Below are 18,280 nucleotides of genomic sequence, written 5' to 3' on the forward strand. Positions count from 1 at the left end.
TAATTAATATATCTCAAGATCATTAATTTAATTAGATCTGCACTGTTTCTTTGCCTCATGAAATAACTGACTTCTTCTAGTGATTATTAGGACCTAGAAGTCCTTGAAGGCCATTATTCCACCTACCAAAGGACTATTCCTAGAAAATATCAGTATCATAAAAAGTAATACTAGAGGTGGATATGATACTAAAGAAATAGGATGCTGAGAGTTGGTGGCTCATGCTTGTAATCCTTGCTTGTCAGGAGGCTGAGATCTAGGGATCACAGTTTGAAGCCAAATGATTAGACTTTTATTTCCAATTGTCATGCACTTTCAGAATTGTCCTGTTACTTTTCCTTTTCCAAACACAGTGAGGAGTGTTTTTCTGTGGTGGGCACTTTAATGAGTGTTAAGTAGTCAGGGGGATAGGTCAGTCAGGGTCTTTTTCCAGTCTAGTGAAGGAAAAGTCAATGGCAGTTGAATTTAGTAACATCATTTTTTCAGGAAGATCCTTCCAGTATGTCAATAGTCTTGGGGCGGGGGGGGGGGGGGGGGGGGGGGGAGGGGCGGTGCAGTGGGATAGATCCCTCACTCCTAGCAATGCCTCTTGCTCACACTGAAAGGCTCAACCTTTAGTGTGAACTCACTAGCCATAAAAAAATGTCAGGTCACTAAGCAGCTGCTGCCTTTCAGGGTCAAATAGCTCACAATTAAGGCAGTAGAAAACCATTTTCTGCAAAAGGCATTTTGAGAGAATCCCTAATAATGAGGTCTTTTGATGTAGACTCACTAATGAAGCTGGGAAGGAAGAGAGGGGGAGGAGGGGAGGAAGAAGGAGGGGAAGAAGGAGGAGGGAAGAGGGAGGAAGGGAAAGGTCTTCTCGAGAGCCTTCTAATACTTCAACTTGCAAAACCTGTTTTGAACTTCCTAAGAGTGACTGGCTCATTAGTCCTTTTAGTTTGCCCTCTGGCTTCTAAGGAGCTAAAACATGGACAGGAGAGAGGAGAGGAGAATGTCTGAGCTCTCTATTCCAAACCGAATACATTTTGGTGATTATTATAGTATGTCTTGTGGTTAGTATCAGTTCTCCAACTTTAGTCTTCTTTAAAATTATATTAGTTTTGTTGGGCATTTTGCCTCTCTACAGAGACTTCAGAAACACTTTTTTGGTAAACACAAAATAATTTTGTTTGGATTTCATTGAATCTTTTGATCAAATGGGTAGGAAGTAACATCCTAACAATATTGAGTCTTCCTATCTGTGAACATGAATATCCTGTTTGCTATTTCTTTGGTTCTTTGATTTCGGTCACCAGATCTATGTAGTATTCCTCCAGTAAATTTTAATTTCATTAGATTTATACCTATGTACAGCATTCATCTGTGAATGACATTGTACTTTTAAGCCATGGGCAGAAGAACCTCTGTACCTCCCCTCTTTACAGAAACATGGTCCAGTATCCTCTCTGGTTACACCTTCTTATCCTGAAAAACCAAACAAATGAACAAAAAACCCTGACAGAAAACAGTATCCAACCTGATCAGACTTAGAATGAACTGTCATAGATGAAGATGAGACATTAACAAGAAATATTTATCACCACTTGAGGGACTGTAGGGTTTTTTTTGTTTTTGTTTTTGTTTTTGTTTTTTACCACAAAATGTCTCTACATGGCCATAAGTGGGTGTAAATAAGACAAGCAAATAGTACTGAAAGTTAGCACATAAAATTATTGCCTTTCTTCCTTTTCTTGGAACTATAGGCTGAGAAGCAGAGAGAAGACATACTTTATCCAAATGTCATAAAGAAATCAAACTTAGGGATTCCTAAGGCATTCTTCCCCCTGAAGAACCAAAACATATTAGGGCATGATAATAAAGGTCTCCTTCTCTCAGGAGGTCCAGGCAGGTGAATTCCTCCTGGTTTGAGGCCAGTCTAGTTACATAGTGAAGTCCAGACCAGCCTCAGCTACATGGTGAGACTCTGTCTCAAAAACTAATACAACAAAACCAAAGCCCCCAAAAAGCCCTTATGTCTGAAATTTCTGGTGTGCAGTCTTGTGTTCATGTGGGAAATGTAGTTGATTGCAGTCGGTAAATGCACACCAGGAAGGAGACCAAATAGATCTGATGTTTTCCTCACAAGGTAGATACAAAATCATTGATTGACATGTGCTTTGGAAATTAAACTCATACACAATAAACTCTTCCCTCTAAGAGTTCTATACTTTTTTCATGATAAAGAATTCATAGATTTAAAGTCATTCCTTAATTACAAACTTACTAGGTCTGTAGATTTGAGTTTAGATGATCAAGGTGGAATAGGGCTACAAGACACGAAACAACGTACAGACCACATGGAAAAACAGAAATGCTCAATAGTGTGGTAGTCTAGAAATGACCTGACGCAGGAAGCCCTTGGCCCCTGACTTTAAATCTGTCTGCACAGAATGCAGCGAGTCTCAAAGCTAGTGTTTATGGAACTAAATGATACCAGGAGGTTGTTAAGTCTTGGGAGTTCATAGTTTTATGGTTTCTACTTGATAGGAAACAGCTGATGTTATTTTTTCCAAAAAAGTCTCAGAAAGTTTTCCCTTCTAGAACTCTTTCTGAATAAGTGTCTAAACTTGTTAAATAAAGGTTATCAGTTCACCTCATATAAACTCACTACAGGTTAAAGAATAGGGGGAAAATTCTGGATGGGTCACATAACTTACTTTGCTGACAGAAGCACATTTTCTCCATTGATGACACACTGGGGTTAATGGAAGACACTAATCCTAAGTGTAATAATCTGCAAGTTCCATACTTTCCTATATTGCTATCAATAATCAAGGTCAGCTGAGGATCGACATGGTGCTGTATATAACTGCGTTTAAATCTACAAATAGGCAATGGTGCATTCAGTTTATGGGATGGAATAAACATCTGTCTGACATGTAAAAGAATCTCCTCTCTGAATGTCAGCTGCAGAGAATAATTTTAGATGCTTTAGATGCTATGCAGTTATCAAGTGACTTGATGGAAATCAAGATGGTTAGCAATTAAAAGAACATTCTAGTTCCTGTGTCCATGCCAAAGATAGAAAGGATTAGTCTGTGGGCTGTTTAGACAGTTTGTTTATAACTTGACCTCAAATTAGGTTGAAGGTGGCTAGGCAGCCAAAGTATAGAATCAATGGGAAACCCCTAAATTTCAGGGTGTTTATAAAACATAGATCTTGATCTAAGTGATACTGCCCATATTATTTATTATTATTTATTTTCTAATTGATTGATCTCATCTATGATGGGAAAGTGTTAGGGTCAACACTGACTTACAGTCTTAAAACTTTATTTTTATTGTTTGTGCTGGACCTGGGGCTTGAACTCAGGGCCTATGCAATGTCCCTTAGCTCTTTTTGTTCAAGGCTAGCACTCTGCCACTTGAGCCACAGCTGTACTTCCAGTTATGGAGATAAGAGTTTCACAGACTTTTCTGCCCCACTGGCTTTGAATCATGATTATCAGATCTCAGCCTCCTGAGTAGCTAGGATGACAAATGTAAGCCACTGTTGCCTGGCTTTAAAACTTAATTTTAAAAAAGGAAATCATTCAAAATGAAAAAAGGTTCTTTTCTATACTCCAGCTGAATAATTTCACCAGTACCTCTACCACATGTAACACAGAATTATAATAACTCAAACATAAACCAAAGTACAGAAAGAAGTCCTTTATCTTGGCCTAGACATAGTAAATGCTGACATAACAGAAAATGAAACCCATCTAGATGTGTTTTGCACAAAATCTGTATTTAGTGATTTAGGGGACAATTTTCAGTATTCAAATTCAATAATGGAATGAACAAAGAAGTTTAATGATGCTATTTTAATAATTCATAGAAAGCACATATGTACACCCAATGAAGTCATCTTTATTGCATATTGCTATTTTCTTTTAAAAAATGTACAGTCTCATAACACATCTTTTTTTTTTTTTTCTCTTGGTACTATACCAATAGTCTTGCACCTAAAGACTAAGTGGTTCCAACTACTAAGCTAAGAAGATAACAAGACATATAATTAAGTTTACAAATTATAATGCATTTTCTTTTTGGCATTAATTTAAAAAACAAACAAACAAACAAATTTAAAATACACACCCAAGAGAGAAAAGTGGCTACTTACACCAGCACCAGTCTAAAAAGTAGTTTATAATTTTGTTTTCCTCCAACAATGGCACATGGAATTACCTGCACACAGTTTTCAGGGAAAGAACCAAAAGTGGAAATGGCAAAAGAGGCCTACCAGGATGGCCGTATCAAAATGACGGTGATTAAAAAAGGGCAAGAGGGACATATGACACAAACTTGCTCCTTATTGTGACTCTCCTTCCACTGGTCCATTCCTTATGCTGTAAGACAAAGTCATTTTCAAAATACAGTTCCAAAATGGAGCCAGACCAAATTTCTCCTGCTATAAATAGAAAAGAATATATATAGAGGCACTTTAGTTCAGGAACAGAGAAAACCATCATTCTATCCCAGTCTTTCTCCTCTCCAGTCCTGTTTTGGAACCAAGTCTCCATCTGCACCTGAACAAGGTGAAGATGCAGACTTTGGTTCACTCGGGGTTGGGAGAGTATCACCTCTGCTTTGTATTTATAACTACTTTATTTGCAAGAGTCCTTTACTTCTATATAATGAATAGAAAGTCGCTAAGTTTGCAACGAGGGGAAACAAATGTAAAAACCACAGCTCTTGACAACTCTTAGAGCACGATTTCACAGCTTTCACACAGCACAGATACCCTGCCATCTGTACCACGCATTAGAGTTTATACAAATTACTTCTAAATATGAAGATTCCTGTATAGCACAAACATTGATATTACTCTATTCATACCTGAAAAACCCCATCAGAATGAAAGCTCCTTGGGGGACAGGAAGTCTTGTCTTGCTTACCACTGTAGCTCTACTGTGCCTGGTAAACAGTAGATTCTTAATAAATATGAGTTGATTGAGAAACTCAATTTAGTGAGTAAATAATGTTTGAGTGCAACAGGAAAAACTACTCTCTCCACAGGAAACCCAACCACAACAGTATAGATGGAAAGAGAAGAGAAAAATGATAGCCCCTCCCCCCACTACAAATAAATAAAGCCAAAGGAAAAAAAAAGTAACAGTCCTCTTTATATATCATATAATTTAAGGATATTAGGAGTTGGTAGGTTAATGGTAAGTATCTATATCTTTATTTTCTAATGTTCATTGTTTTTATTCATTTTTCCCTGAGAGCTTTATTTTTTTTTTTTGGACTGAAAATTTACAGGTAGCTTTACTGACACACAATTTAAAATGACAACATATAACAGCAAGCAAACCACTTCAATATTCTTTGAGATAAATAGATGTAGGCATCTCTGAGGACATGGTTGACACTTTGTGTACATTCTTGAGTGTCTTTTTCAGTCCAGACCTGTATTTACAGAAGATTCAGCTTGTCCTATAAAACTGAAAATAGAAAAAAAAAAAAGGCACCCCATAAAAAAATCTTAATTAAAAAAAATAATGTTTATCCCTTCAGGGAATCTTTCCTCTAAGTCTTGGGTGGGGAATCTTATTTTGAAGATCTATATATCTATATTGTTAGCGCCAACAAGCACATTCTGGCATGGGTTGCATTTAGAAAGTGTCTTGTTTTCTTTTTCCTAAATTGTTTTTCTTTCCAAAAGCAATTTAAAGAAATCATCAAGAGCACTTGGCAGAAAACTTGATGAAATTAGAGTGAACAAATTGATGTTCAAATTTTAACTATATAAAAGAATTCTGATTGACATTCTACATAATACAAATCGTGTGCAAGATGTTCTCAATAAACATTTACGGACACTATCCCTACATCAACCTCAGGGATGCTCAGCTTGTTCTGTTAATTTAATTAATGTGATGTCCCAAGCATCAACTGTTGGCCATTTAAGACCATTTTAAATCTATAATTTACCAACTCCATTTTCATTGATAAAAATAATTTTGAACTATATCAAGCTTGGGAAATCATAAAATATTTCACAAGCCTTTGTTTTTTTTTTTTTTCTATCCTTTTTTCTCCCTCTCCCCCCATTTTTGTAAGCTAGGGAATGTCTGTTTATCTCTTTTAGGAGATAGTATTGTGCTTCTGAACAAATATGGTGTTCAGGGAAAGAAAATGAGCCACACTCAATATGAATGAATACATGAAAGGTTTGTGAGCACATACATTAACATAAACATTTTAACCATACATATAGGTCTCTAGACGACACTCAGACTTCTATATACATTTTATATATATATATATATATGTACACATACATTTACATCCACACACATTCACACGTTCACTCACAGACGAGGGAAGAAATTGCCACTGTTTGGATTGCAAGGCAGTGTAATGAAACAGTCTAGTCACTTCAAAGGGCTGCTACTGAGCTTTCCAGGAAAGGATTTTAAGGAAAATTAAAAATTCAGTTTCGTGATTGGTCTTTCTCTGCTGCTGTCCGTCACCTGGTTGGAAATGCGTTTCCGGTTCCGTTTCAGTTTAGAAAGGTCTTTGTCAAACACTTCTCCTGAGCGCAAAGCTGAAACAAGGTCATCAAACTCTCCGCTTTCTTCACTGTTCTCTTTTGCTTTTCTCATTCTCCTTTCCCGTTCCCGTTGCTCTTTGAGCTGCAAATAGAAAAGGAACCTCTGAGACAAGGGTTAAAATGCTGTGCTTGTCTACCAGGGAGAAGACTTGTGAGACATGATAATGACTCAGTCACGCTAAAGTATGTTCACCTGGGGCTGCTAACTTCTTCAGATGACACAAAAAAGGGCTAACTGGGCAGTGACCATCATTGTCACTTGGTAAATCTAGTTATATTCTCATTGGAAAAAAAAAGAACAATTGAGGCAATTTATGTTTCTTTAAGAGATAAAAGAAAGTATGGCTAAGAGAGATTAAATGGTCATTAGGCCACTCCCTTGGTATCAAAGGCTTACCCAGGCCGGAACAGCAAAATAATGCACATACATTAGTGAAAACTGACAATTCAGATAAAAAGGGGGGAAAATCCTTAATTCTAGTATCAAGAGATGACCATTTTGAAGCTTTGTTGATTTATCCACTCTTACTATTATTTTTCTCACTAATTTTTTTAACAAACTTTCACACAGAAATCAATTTTATAAATTTTGACAAATGACTAAATATTCTAAGACCTGTCTTTTGACAACCAAATAAATATCCTATTGTGCAGCGATTACATTATTTAGAACTGTTATTTTCAAGATTGGTTTTAATAAAAAAAAATGCTGCTGGCTTTGTGCAAATGTGTAATTAGTTCTGTAGAATAACTTCTAAGAAATGGAGCTCTAGATCAAAAGGTCATGGATTATATCTTTCAAGTCTTCAGAGACACACTGTCAAATTACCCAAGAGAAACTTGATGCTAATTTAAACTCACAGCAACATTCTAGAAAGCATGGCTGTGTCCTCCTTTTGCCAGCACGTAAGAGTGCTGTCACTGGGGCTGGGGCTTTAGCTCAGTGATAGGACGTTTAGGCTAGCATGCCCAAGGTCTTGGGGTCCTGTCCAGACAGCTGCTGAGGCAGAACTGCCCCGTGACTGTGTCGTACCTGTGCTTCCATGCGGGCCCGCCGCTCCTCCTCCTCCTTCTTCCTTCTCATGTTCTCATTCTCTTGTTTGGCTTCTGACACAGCTTGAAGAAACTGGTCAAAGATGCCAAAGAACTCATCTGGCTGTATTTTGCCAGCCTCTTCCCCAAAGTGCTTCACTGCTTTAGTAAACTAGAAAAACAAGATTTTAAGAAGTTCAATGTTCTGAGAGAATTTCAACGAAGTTCTTTCTAAGAAGGACTAAAGCTCAAATGTAGTCAAGTATAACTTGACGGATTTTACTGAACCTATATTTATCTTCAGCTGCTGAAAACATCTATCAATCATTTCTAAAGTAAGAATTTTAATATTCATCCACTTTTAAGACCATTTATTCCTGTCTACTTTGTTTCAGCTTAACATCTATGATTACCTCCTGTGGCTTTTTATTAACGAAACAATAGTAAAAACAAGAAAGCAAGTATCATAGAGCAGAACACCCAACACACAAAAACTAATAGCAAACTCAGCAGGGGTAGGAAACCTTGTACTTTTAACTTTGCTTTGAAGTAGTTTGACATCGTTTATTGGTGCCATATGGTAAATATCAAAAGCAAATGGGATTCAGTACTTTTTTTAGCCTCTTAATCATAAGGATTGTTCTATTTCTCAGGCCCTAATTAGAAAACAATAAGTAGTTATGGAATCATTACTGCAATCCAAAATTTTGACTGACCGTTTCTGTGTTTCAGAAACCCTTTCAATACCTACCTTAAATATAAAGTATATGATATACCCAATCTAGGTTGTGTGTGTGTGTGTGCGTGCGTGTGTGTGTGTGTGCGTGCGTGTGTGTGATATGTGTGATGTTTGTGCCAATCCTGGAGCTTGAACTCAGGGCCTAGATGATGTCCTTGAACTTCTTTTGCTCAAGGCTAGCACTCTACCCCTTGAGCCATGGCACCACTTTTCAGTAGTTAATTGGAGATAAGAATCTTATAATCTTTCCTGCTCAGGCTTGCTTCTAAATGTGATGCTCAGATCTCAGCCTCCTGAATAGCTAGGATTACAGGTGTGAGCCTTGGTTGGTTGGCTGTCTCTCTCTCTCTCTCTCTCTCTCTCTCTCTCTCTCTCTCTCTCTCTCTCTCTCTCTCTCTCTCTCTTCCTTTTTCTCTCTCTCTCAAGTTGTGTTTTGACTGGGAAAATTGAAGGGAGGGGCTGGTTTCAGAAGGATGGGAAAAAATTATGAAAAGTATTGTCAATCAAGATGTACTGTATTTATAAACTGAATGGTGATCCCCTTTGTACAACTAAAGGTAATAAAAATATAATTAACAACAATAATGGTCTGATTTTAGTTCTTCCAGTGGTTATCAAGTCAAGATAGCACATATTCAATCATATGTGACTACCCAAACAATGATCAGTGTTGATCAGGTAGTGGTCAGCATTAAGCTTCCTTTCTAATGCTGTTACTCCTCAACGATGTATCACTAGATTCAGAGTCAACTACTCAACATTTTCCAGACTTATTTTCTTCATATTTAGGCCATGACAAAGTCTCATATTCCTCCTTCAACACCATAACTTCTAACTGATTTTTATCTTACACTGCTTTCATTTATTATGTGGTTAAGTTGTTCTGATAGTTCAGTAGTACAATATATTTTAAATAATATTTTCTATATTCACTAATACAATAATTTTGGGCCAGTTGTCAGTAGCTCATGCTTGTAATCCTACCTGGAAGACTGAGAGATAGGGGGGATTATGGTTCAAGGCTGGTCTGGGCAGAAAAGTTTGTAAGGTCCTTTGTTAACCAACAGCTGGACCTAGGGGCATATGCTTGTCATTCCAGTTACTGGGAAGCTGAAATAGGTGGAACTCAGTCCAAGTGTGCTTCTGGGCAGGAAATTAAGCCTCTATCTCAAAAATAATCAGGGCAAAGCACAGCTGAAGGTATGCTTAGCAACAGAGCACCTGTCTAACAAAATCAAGACCCTGAGCTCAGTTCTACTTCCACCAAAGAAGAAAAAAAAAACGGGGGGGAGGAGGCTGAGAAGGTGGCTCAGTGGTAGAGCGCTTGCCTCGCATGCATGAGGCCATGGGTTCGATTCCTCAGCACCACATGAGAAAAAAGAGAAAAGCTGGAAGTGGCGCTGTGGCTCAAGCGGTAGAGTGCTAGCCTTGAGCTGAAGAGCTGAAGTGCCCAGGCCCAGAGTTCAGGCCCACAACCGGACCCAAAAAAAAAGAAAAAAAATGACATAATGTGTGTGAAGGATATTTTATTGTTATTTTATAATTGTTAGTTCATATTTTAAAGATTATAGTAAAAAGGTTACTGTCATTTTTCTCTTAGTAAAAAGGTTACTGTCATTTTTCTCTTAGTATGGAGTTGTTCTCAATGCTATACTTACTTGGAAATCTTCTTTTACAAAAGAGAATTCTTTAGAAAAGAGCAGAACATTTTTCACACACCACATTATAGTCTTCAAGCCTGCTCCATGCTTTTATGAGCTAATTTCTAAAAGTTTTGGTATGAACAAAATAGCAATAAACAGTCTACAACTGAATTTCTAAAATATACAAGTTCATGCACTTCAAACCATCCCAAATGATCTTTTTATCTAGGAATCCTAGTGATGATGAAGTCATGTATATTTTAGTCTTGGAAATCTGCTGCAAATGAGTGCCAGATTAAAGTTCTCACACAAAATATACAAAAAGTAGATTTTATATATGTCTGTTTAAATGACAAATAACTGCTCAGTGGAATCCTTAAAAATATCTGCGCTCCACGGTGAGGTAGTTACTGGGGGTGGGGAAATCCACATAGGGAGGATCTCTTCTTTGCAAAGTGATGGGGCCTACCAAAGACATGGATGGGGCATGCAGGGTAGATGTTTGGACTATGGCTGTTGAAATCGCTCGACTGATATCTCTTGTGGGATTTCAGAGGCTGGACCTCTAATGGCGGTCATTTGGACATATATTGCCTATCATTTGTTTAGTAAGGCTGGAGAGGGAGTTTAATATTGAGATTAGCTAATGCTAACACAGTCTACTTCTGTAGACTTAAACTAGTGTGTGCATAGTTTTACATGACTATAACTGAACTATGTACGTAACTATAATCAAACAGGCAACACAGAAAAAATGATATTAATTACTCAATTTTGGAAAAAGACAAGAACAGTGTGGTGGCAATTTGGAGATGGAGATTGTGGAAGCAGGGTACAGGCTTCATAGTATTTATAAACAGAAGGGAAGGAGAGAGAATGCTTGCATATATATATATATATATATGTATACATGCATATATATATATATATATGAAATATATATGAAAGAAGATGTAACAAAAGAAGAGAGTGTTTAAAAGCCTCGGTCATCTGACAGCCAAAACTTTACCTCCCAAGGAAAATGAAGTTTTAAATAGCAAAATTTGTAAAACAACAACAAAAAAGAAATCTCTTACTAAAAAACAGACTATTTTTAAAGAGGCTGTGAAGTAAAATATATGTCATTTAATAACTTTTGCTGGAGATTTACAGAGCTACTATCCTGATTCCCTAAGGCTCTGTCTCAGCCAAGCAGATTACATATGTGGTCTTACTACACCTTCTGGCTTTCGTAATCTACTGAAGTTCCTTGAGATGAACACTTCAACCCAATAGTAACTAAAGAGAAACTTCATGGTCTTATTAACAGTCCAGTTAGACAACAAGAGTGTTTTGATTAATCACAGTCCTTTCATGGGTGAATATATAATTATGGTGTATAAAGTAACAATTTAGAAAACAATTATATGCAACTTTATTTCCTGACTATGATGTTTGGATCCCATTCCTGCCATTTTCTGAAGAGTATAATATTGGCTCCAAAGGGAAAGTATCAAATAAAAACCCAGCCTACTCAAACAATAGTGTTAGGGGAAATTTACCAAGTCTTTAGCTTCTGCTAGAAGGTCTTCAACATCAGAGAAGCTGAAGCTGGCAACGGTGATGAACTGGCTCACAACAGATACAAACTTATCTCCGGGCTGTGGGGGCTGAGACTTCTGATACTCTAACTCCTGAAACACAGGAAATGGTTAATGGCAGTGTAGGCTTCAAATACAGGCACATGGTGTCTCATTCCATAGGCCTCAAATAGAATCATTCAGATGGCAAACATATCTACAACATCTCTAGCAAGAGCCATGCTCACAGGTACAACATATCTGAACATAGCAAGTCAATTAATTATCTGAGTAAATATGACTTCTCATTCCAGCTTTAGAAGGTAAGCAAATTAACATTTGGCTAAAATTAATAGAAGTCAAATAAACAGGAGGAAACTGGATTGAAAGAATTTGTGAGTAAAAGACGTTGATGGTATATATTCTGATCTCAGAATTTTGGTGTTTTGAATTTTTTTCCCCAGCTCTGCTAAGTCTATGGACATCCCAAATCATGGATTTCAACTACAACATTTGTCCAGCAGAATCACCTACTCTTTTTCTTCTTATCCATGCCCATACGTTTTGGTGACTAGATAAGTAGTAGAATTCATTTGTTATTAATGTCTCATAATTTCCATGGTGATGACACACATAGTTCAAGTAAAAATTCAATAATTATTTTCAACTTTTGCCAATGTACTTTCTGATTCAACATTTAACACCTCTGACTGAAGCATCACTATCTCCATGGCACAGACATAGATGAGGGTTAGAGAGATTGAATTTCTTCACCCAAAGATTTCTGGAAGCTCAGTAAGTGATAGAGGCAGAATCTGAACTCATGTCTGCCTACCTGCAGAATATCAGTAAAAATTATGCACTGTACCACCTGACTTCAACAGATCACCTCATTTTCCTCTACACATGCTTTGGCAAACATAACTAATGAGCCGGAGTATAGCAGTCACAGGTTGTGGCTTCTGACCCAGATCTACTGCTGACTTGTTTTTTAGTCCCTGGTAAATCAGTCTGGGCCTTCACGTCCTCACATTTGTAAAGGAGATCAACATTCACATCACTATGACGATCGAATTAACACAGATGAAAACTCCTATTAATGAAGTTGGCTCTGATGAGAAGAAATTGCCCACTTCTAACATTTATGAGTGTTTGTGTGGTTTGGATGCAGGGAGAAGAAAGTTATTTTACAGTGCTTCTTGAAGGTATTATTTCATAAGAATTCTCTTTTTGACATTTCATTCCATATAATCAATTTGGGCAAAGCACAATTACAACACATGTATATTTGTACAGACCAAGCTTTGTCTCCCGTTAATTTCTTACAAGGCTACTGTGTGTGTGTGTGTGTGTGTGTGTGTGTGTGTGTGTGTGTGTGTGTGTGTGTGTGTGTGTGTGTGTGTGTGTGTGTGTGTGTGTGTGTGTGTGTGTGTGTGTGTGTGTGTGTGTGTGTGTGTGTGTGTGTGTGTGTGTGTGTGGCGCGCACTAGGCCTGGGGCTTGAACTCAAGACGCTATCCCTCAGCTACTTCTGCTCAAAGCTAGTGTTCTACAACTTGAGCCACAGTGCCACTTCTGTTTTTTTTTTTCTAAGTAGTTTATTGGAGATAAGGGTCCTATATACGTTCCTACCTGAGCTGGCCTCAAACTGTGATCCTCAGGCCTCAGTCTCCTGAGTAGCTAGGATCACAGATGTTAGCCACCAGTGCCAAGCTTGTTTTATAAAGCTAGTATTCGGGCTTGCACTCAGGGCCTTGGACTCACTTTACTTGCATGCTCATGGCTGATGCTCTACCAACCTGGCTTTTCGCTTATTGATGGAGATGGAATCTTTTGGATATTCTACCTTGGCTGGCTTTGAACTGTGGACTTCTGGTTCTCAAACTCCTGAGTAGCTAGGATTATAAGCATGAGCCCCTGATACCCAGCTTACAGTGATGTATCTTGACATGTCAGCTGCTGGGGGCCTGGGAGGAGGAAAAGCATTTTTGTAGGCCTTTCTCTGATGAAAAGCATGCATGATTCAGAAGCACATTTTATGACCCAGCAAAACTACTCTTTAATAAACCAAAAATACAAGATGTCTTAGAACATGGGCCTCCCAGGCCCTGTCTGGCCTTGATCTGAGCTGACTCAGATGGAGGGGTCAGAGTATCCATTACTAGGCTTAGAGATGTCACAATCCCCATGCTAGTGTGAAAGGAGCTACCCTGGGAAACAGGATGTAGTGGAGGTTACCAATCCGGCCTTGTCCAAAGTGCCCTGGTCCAGCCTGGGTTCTCTGAGAGCTGTGGAGGAACATACAGGTGTTCTAGGCCTGTACGTCCACTAGGGCTGGGAGAAAGAGAATTTATACAGTGACTTCCTCGCCTATCCGGCCAGTGTCCCAGGTGAAAAAATAACCTTCACATGCTCCTAAATGTACAAGACACTGGGATTTAAATTTCATTACGAATATGTCTTTAAAGAATTTAACATGCTATATGGTATAGTTTTGTGATTAAAAAAGAAAAAAGAAGGCAGTGTCTGTGGTCCTACTGATATATGCTCTGTGAGGACAAACTGCCTGAGCATTAGGCTCCTCCACCAAGCTCACCGCAAAGCTAAGCCTCCACTCCCAAGCAAGGCTGACCACAGTTTCTGTGCCTGCCAGCTGTGGCTCATTCCTGGTCCTCCTCTGCCCGGTTGCAGCGTTCCTGAAGTCCCCAAGGGCACCGCATGGCACAGTTGTGCTTCATTATTCCGGCCCCTCTATCTGTACTGATCAGGGGCCACCCTCTTTCCCGGGCACCTAAGTTTGTCCCATTTTACTTCCAAGTTCTTCTCCAGAAGAGGTGCTGCCTCTTGGACATGCCCATCATTCCAAAACCTCCAGGCCACCCTTCCTCAAGGCATCTCTGTAATCACTGTGCTGATTTTCACACGGCCATGCTGAAGATCTGGCTACTCTTGACTATTTCAAAACTGGAGGGCAAGGAGTCTGAATTATCATGACCCACTCTTCTGGAGCATAGCTTGTGTATCCCAGTGCTTGCTGGTAAATTGTCCTCAAAAGACTGACTCAAAGGCAGCGGAGAAATTTACTTTAGTGAAAGTAAAACAAACATTAGTACACCAAAGATACTGAGGGGGTTCTTGAGAACTAGGAAGCCCCTCCCACTCACTGAAACCAGGTCTGACGCCCAGGTAAACAGGTGACACTCCAGATCTAGCTCCCACTCTGGATGCAATGACCCACGTATGATGTCTGGCTGCTTGCAACTGAGTTGCCAGGCTAAACACAACATGCCCTTGCGTATTGGTGGTTGGGTTTTTTTTTGAATCAACAGATGTCTGACCACATGCCAAAGTGACCAGTGACTCATGGCTAGAAGTTACCAGTACTAGAGATAGTGAAGAGACTAGGAATTAGAATAGGAAGCCAATACTCACTGTCTCCACTGCTTTCAAGCCACTTCTCAAGGTACTTATTTCTTTGTCCAGCTCAGTCATGCTGTTGTAAATAGCAACATGTTAGCACATCAGCACATGACTTACATGCATTAAATACATGATAGTTTTAAATAGTTCATGCTTGGAAGTCTATACAGTTTTGTGTGTGTGTGAGTCCTGGGCCTTGCACTCGGGGGTGGGGGGAGGCATGATTTTTTGCTCAAGGCTAGTGCTCTACCACTTCAGCTAAAGCTCTACTTCCAGCTTTTTGGTGGTTAATAGATCAGAGTCTCATGGACTTTCTTGCCCAAGCTGGCTTCAAATGGTAATCTTCAGATCTTAGTCTCCTGAGTAGCTAAGAGTACAGGTGTGATCTAACTGGCTGCCAGTTAACTTTAAAGATTAAAAAAAAAATCTTCCCCATGCTCAGAAATCACAGACAATTATGGCATTTTAAAGTCATGGAATTTAGGTTTAGAATTACGTTTTTTTTTCCCCCCACAGTCAATAGGTATATTTTCCAGCTTAAAAACAACAGAAATGTCTCCCATGTGTACAAGTATTTTGTTTCAATCTCATACAAACTTCACTTCAGTAAGTTACTATATACAGAAATACACTTCTTGTCCTACATGGTTCTCTGAGAAAGTAAACAAACAAACAAAAAAAGAGCCGATCTATAATCACATTCACATAGCACTCTTCCTAAGTAGTATATTGCTTTTTACTCAGACTCTAATATATGAATATTACAAAGTAAGAAGTCATTACTTTGAATCATCAACCATTTTTCTTAACGTTGAACAAAACGAGTCTTGGCTGTACAACATTACAGATTAAAACATAGTTCTCACAGATAGATCATAACATATAAAGAACTTTTGTGCTGATGGCTCATTCTTGTAATCCTAGCTACTAAGGAGGCTGAGATCTGAGGATCACGGTTTGAAACCAGTCCCAGTAGGAAAGTCTGTGAGACTCTTATCTCCAATAGACCACTCAAAAACCAGAAGTGGACCTGTGACTCAAAGTTTTAGAGCGCTAGCCTTGAGTGAAAAAGCTCAGGGACAGTACCCAGGCCCTGAGTTCAAGCCCCTATTCCCTCCTCATCCTACCCCCCAAAAAAGAAAGAAAAATAATATATAAAGAAACTCACCAGTTTCTTTATTTCAGTTAGTTTATTTTTTTAATGCAGCACTGGGCTTGAACTCAAGTCTAGCACTCTACTACTGAAGCCACAGTTCCACTTTTGGCTTTTTGAGTAAGAGTCTCATGGACTTTCCTGCCTGGCCTGGCTTTGCCCTATGATCCTCATATCTCAGCTACCTGAATAGCTAGGATTTATTATAGGCATAAGCCATCTGTGCCTGGATCTTTTAACTTCACATTTTTCATTGTAGATTTCTACTAAATTCTACAGAGGGAAACATTAGCTGCTCATCATACTTTTCACCCTTACTGCAAAAAGCTTACATACATTCATAATATATACACAAAGACACTGTCAAAGGAGGAGGAGAAGACCAGCAAGGAAAAGTGCCTGTTCCCTAGTCCTGAAATGCAGTGTTAAGTCTGTGGTAAACGTTTGGCAACTTTCCATTTTATTTTTAGTTTCTTAATTTGCATAAGGACTGCTTTTCATTAAAGGGTTGCCTTGGTTTTAGGGAGAGTGTGCACATGTGGAAATTATAAGCAACATTTTACATTTAAACCTTGTATTTATTTTCTTAACCATGTATCCTCACTTAACTCAAGGTGCTCTTTTCAACCTGTATTTGATAGAATTCAAAAGCATTAATGGGACAACTTTTCTTTCCTAGTCTCTTAATAACTCAGAACACATTAGGTTTTGTGAAAGTTGCATGTAGTAGTAAGAATTCTAAAGGAATTCAAATACGTTCAAAACCTTGTAACACTTTTAAATGACTGAGATGTAATTCACACTTTATTTCATATAATGTTCAGAGGAAAACCAATCGAAGGACCCACTTTATGCACTGCACTTCATAAAATGCCAGCTAACAACTTCAACGGCTAACCTCTAGTTCAAGTGATCTGACAAACTCAAACAATTCACGGTGAGTACTTACTTTACTTTTGCTGCTTGAGGAATATCCCTCAATTCTTCATTTAGGTTGAGAACCTTGGGGTATTTATTTTCCACGATGGTGATAAGATAGTGCAATAGGGTAATGTTCCTATAAAGTAGAAGGGAAAAATATTCAACCTGAGCAATCTGAAAGCACCTAACAAGCAGACCCAGGTGGAATAGGAAAGGAGTGAGAGATGTTTAACCCCCTAAGGGAGAAGCTATTTTCAAACCTAAAAGTAGTTGCAATGCTTTTCAAATCTAAAAGTGCTTAAAATACTTTTCAAGTTGAAAAAGCAACTCACTGATGACAAGTATTGATAGTTCTTGAAGATGAATCTGAAGGGTGGGCAGAAAGCAGAAGGTCCCATGCTTCAGGGCTGACGCTGGAACTGAGCCATAACTGAACCAGTATGTATATGGTGTGCTTGCAGCTGTGAATAAACTTCTAATTTTAGGAACACTTCAGCTCTTAACTTCATGACCCTTCGCAGTTACAACAGTTGGCTGTGCTACTCCCTCTCGGGTGGTGACAGGGCTGAACCCTGACTGACCTGGCTTGGAAAGTGGGGGTGTCTGATAATACCATCAGGCAAAGCTGTGTTAGTCTAGTCTTGTTGTCACCATCTCAGCCGCAGAATGTAATCACCTGGACTCCAGATGCCTGAACCAGCCCCTGAGATTCATGTAAGTGGAATGGGGTGCGGCGGGGGTACTTGTTAAAATTTCCTGGTGATTCAGACATTCAGCCACAGGTCAACAACTACTAATCTATTAAACTTACCCAAATCAGAAGATACAAATGTGTTTCTCAAAAAAAAAAATTCCGTAATTTAGGAAGTATGCTACAAGGTTAAACTATAAGACAAAAAAATTTTCCTTTTTCTTCTCAATAATTAGAACATGATAGCCTAGCAAAGAAAATCAGTGGGCAATATGTATGTTCCTCTGCGTTCAGTTCCACCCTTCCATTTCGAATTTTGCTATTCACAGAACCTTTCTGTCTTTCCACATCTTAGCTAAAGGGTAGAGGGAAGGAACAAAATACCAGCTACCATCATAAGAAATTGCCTCAAAAATCTTATTTCCTTTGTCATTTTAGAGAAACGCTTTGCTGTTTAGAGAGAATTCCACTAACTTAACTATATGTGCCTTTCTTACTGTACAAAGGCTTAAAGCCAGGTCAGCCACTGCACATTTGTTTG

General features: G+C 38.6%; 1 protein-coding gene across 2 annotated transcripts in view; it reads right to left on the reverse strand.

Moving 5' to 3' along the window:
* Positions 1-3,753: 3,753 nt before the first annotated feature.
* Positions 3,754-18,280, reverse strand: part of Daam1 (dishevelled associated activator of morphogenesis 1) — a 169,260-nt gene continuing 154,733 nt past the window's right edge. For both annotated transcript variants that reach the window (XM_070032563.1, XM_070032554.1), the window contains 5 exons: positions 17,077-17,184; positions 14,987-15,047; positions 11,539-11,670; positions 7,617-7,787; positions 3,754-6,665 (listed from right to left, as the gene is read on the reverse strand). In XM_070032563.1, coding sequence (XP_069888664.1) covers positions 6,456-6,665; positions 7,617-7,787; positions 11,539-11,670; positions 14,987-15,047; positions 17,077-17,184 — 682 coding nt within the window. In that variant the 3' untranslated portion in view covers positions 3,754-6,455. The remainder of the gene's footprint in view (positions 6,666-7,616; positions 7,788-11,538; positions 11,671-14,986; positions 15,048-17,076; positions 17,185-18,280) is intronic.

Source organism: Dipodomys merriami, unplaced genomic scaffold, assembly GCF_024711535.1.
Source record: "Dipodomys merriami isolate MVZ:Mamm:240054 unplaced genomic scaffold, mDipMer1.0.p SCAF_1, whole genome shotgun sequence".
Lineage (NCBI taxonomy): Eukaryota > Metazoa > Chordata > Mammalia > Rodentia > Heteromyidae > Dipodomys > Dipodomys merriami.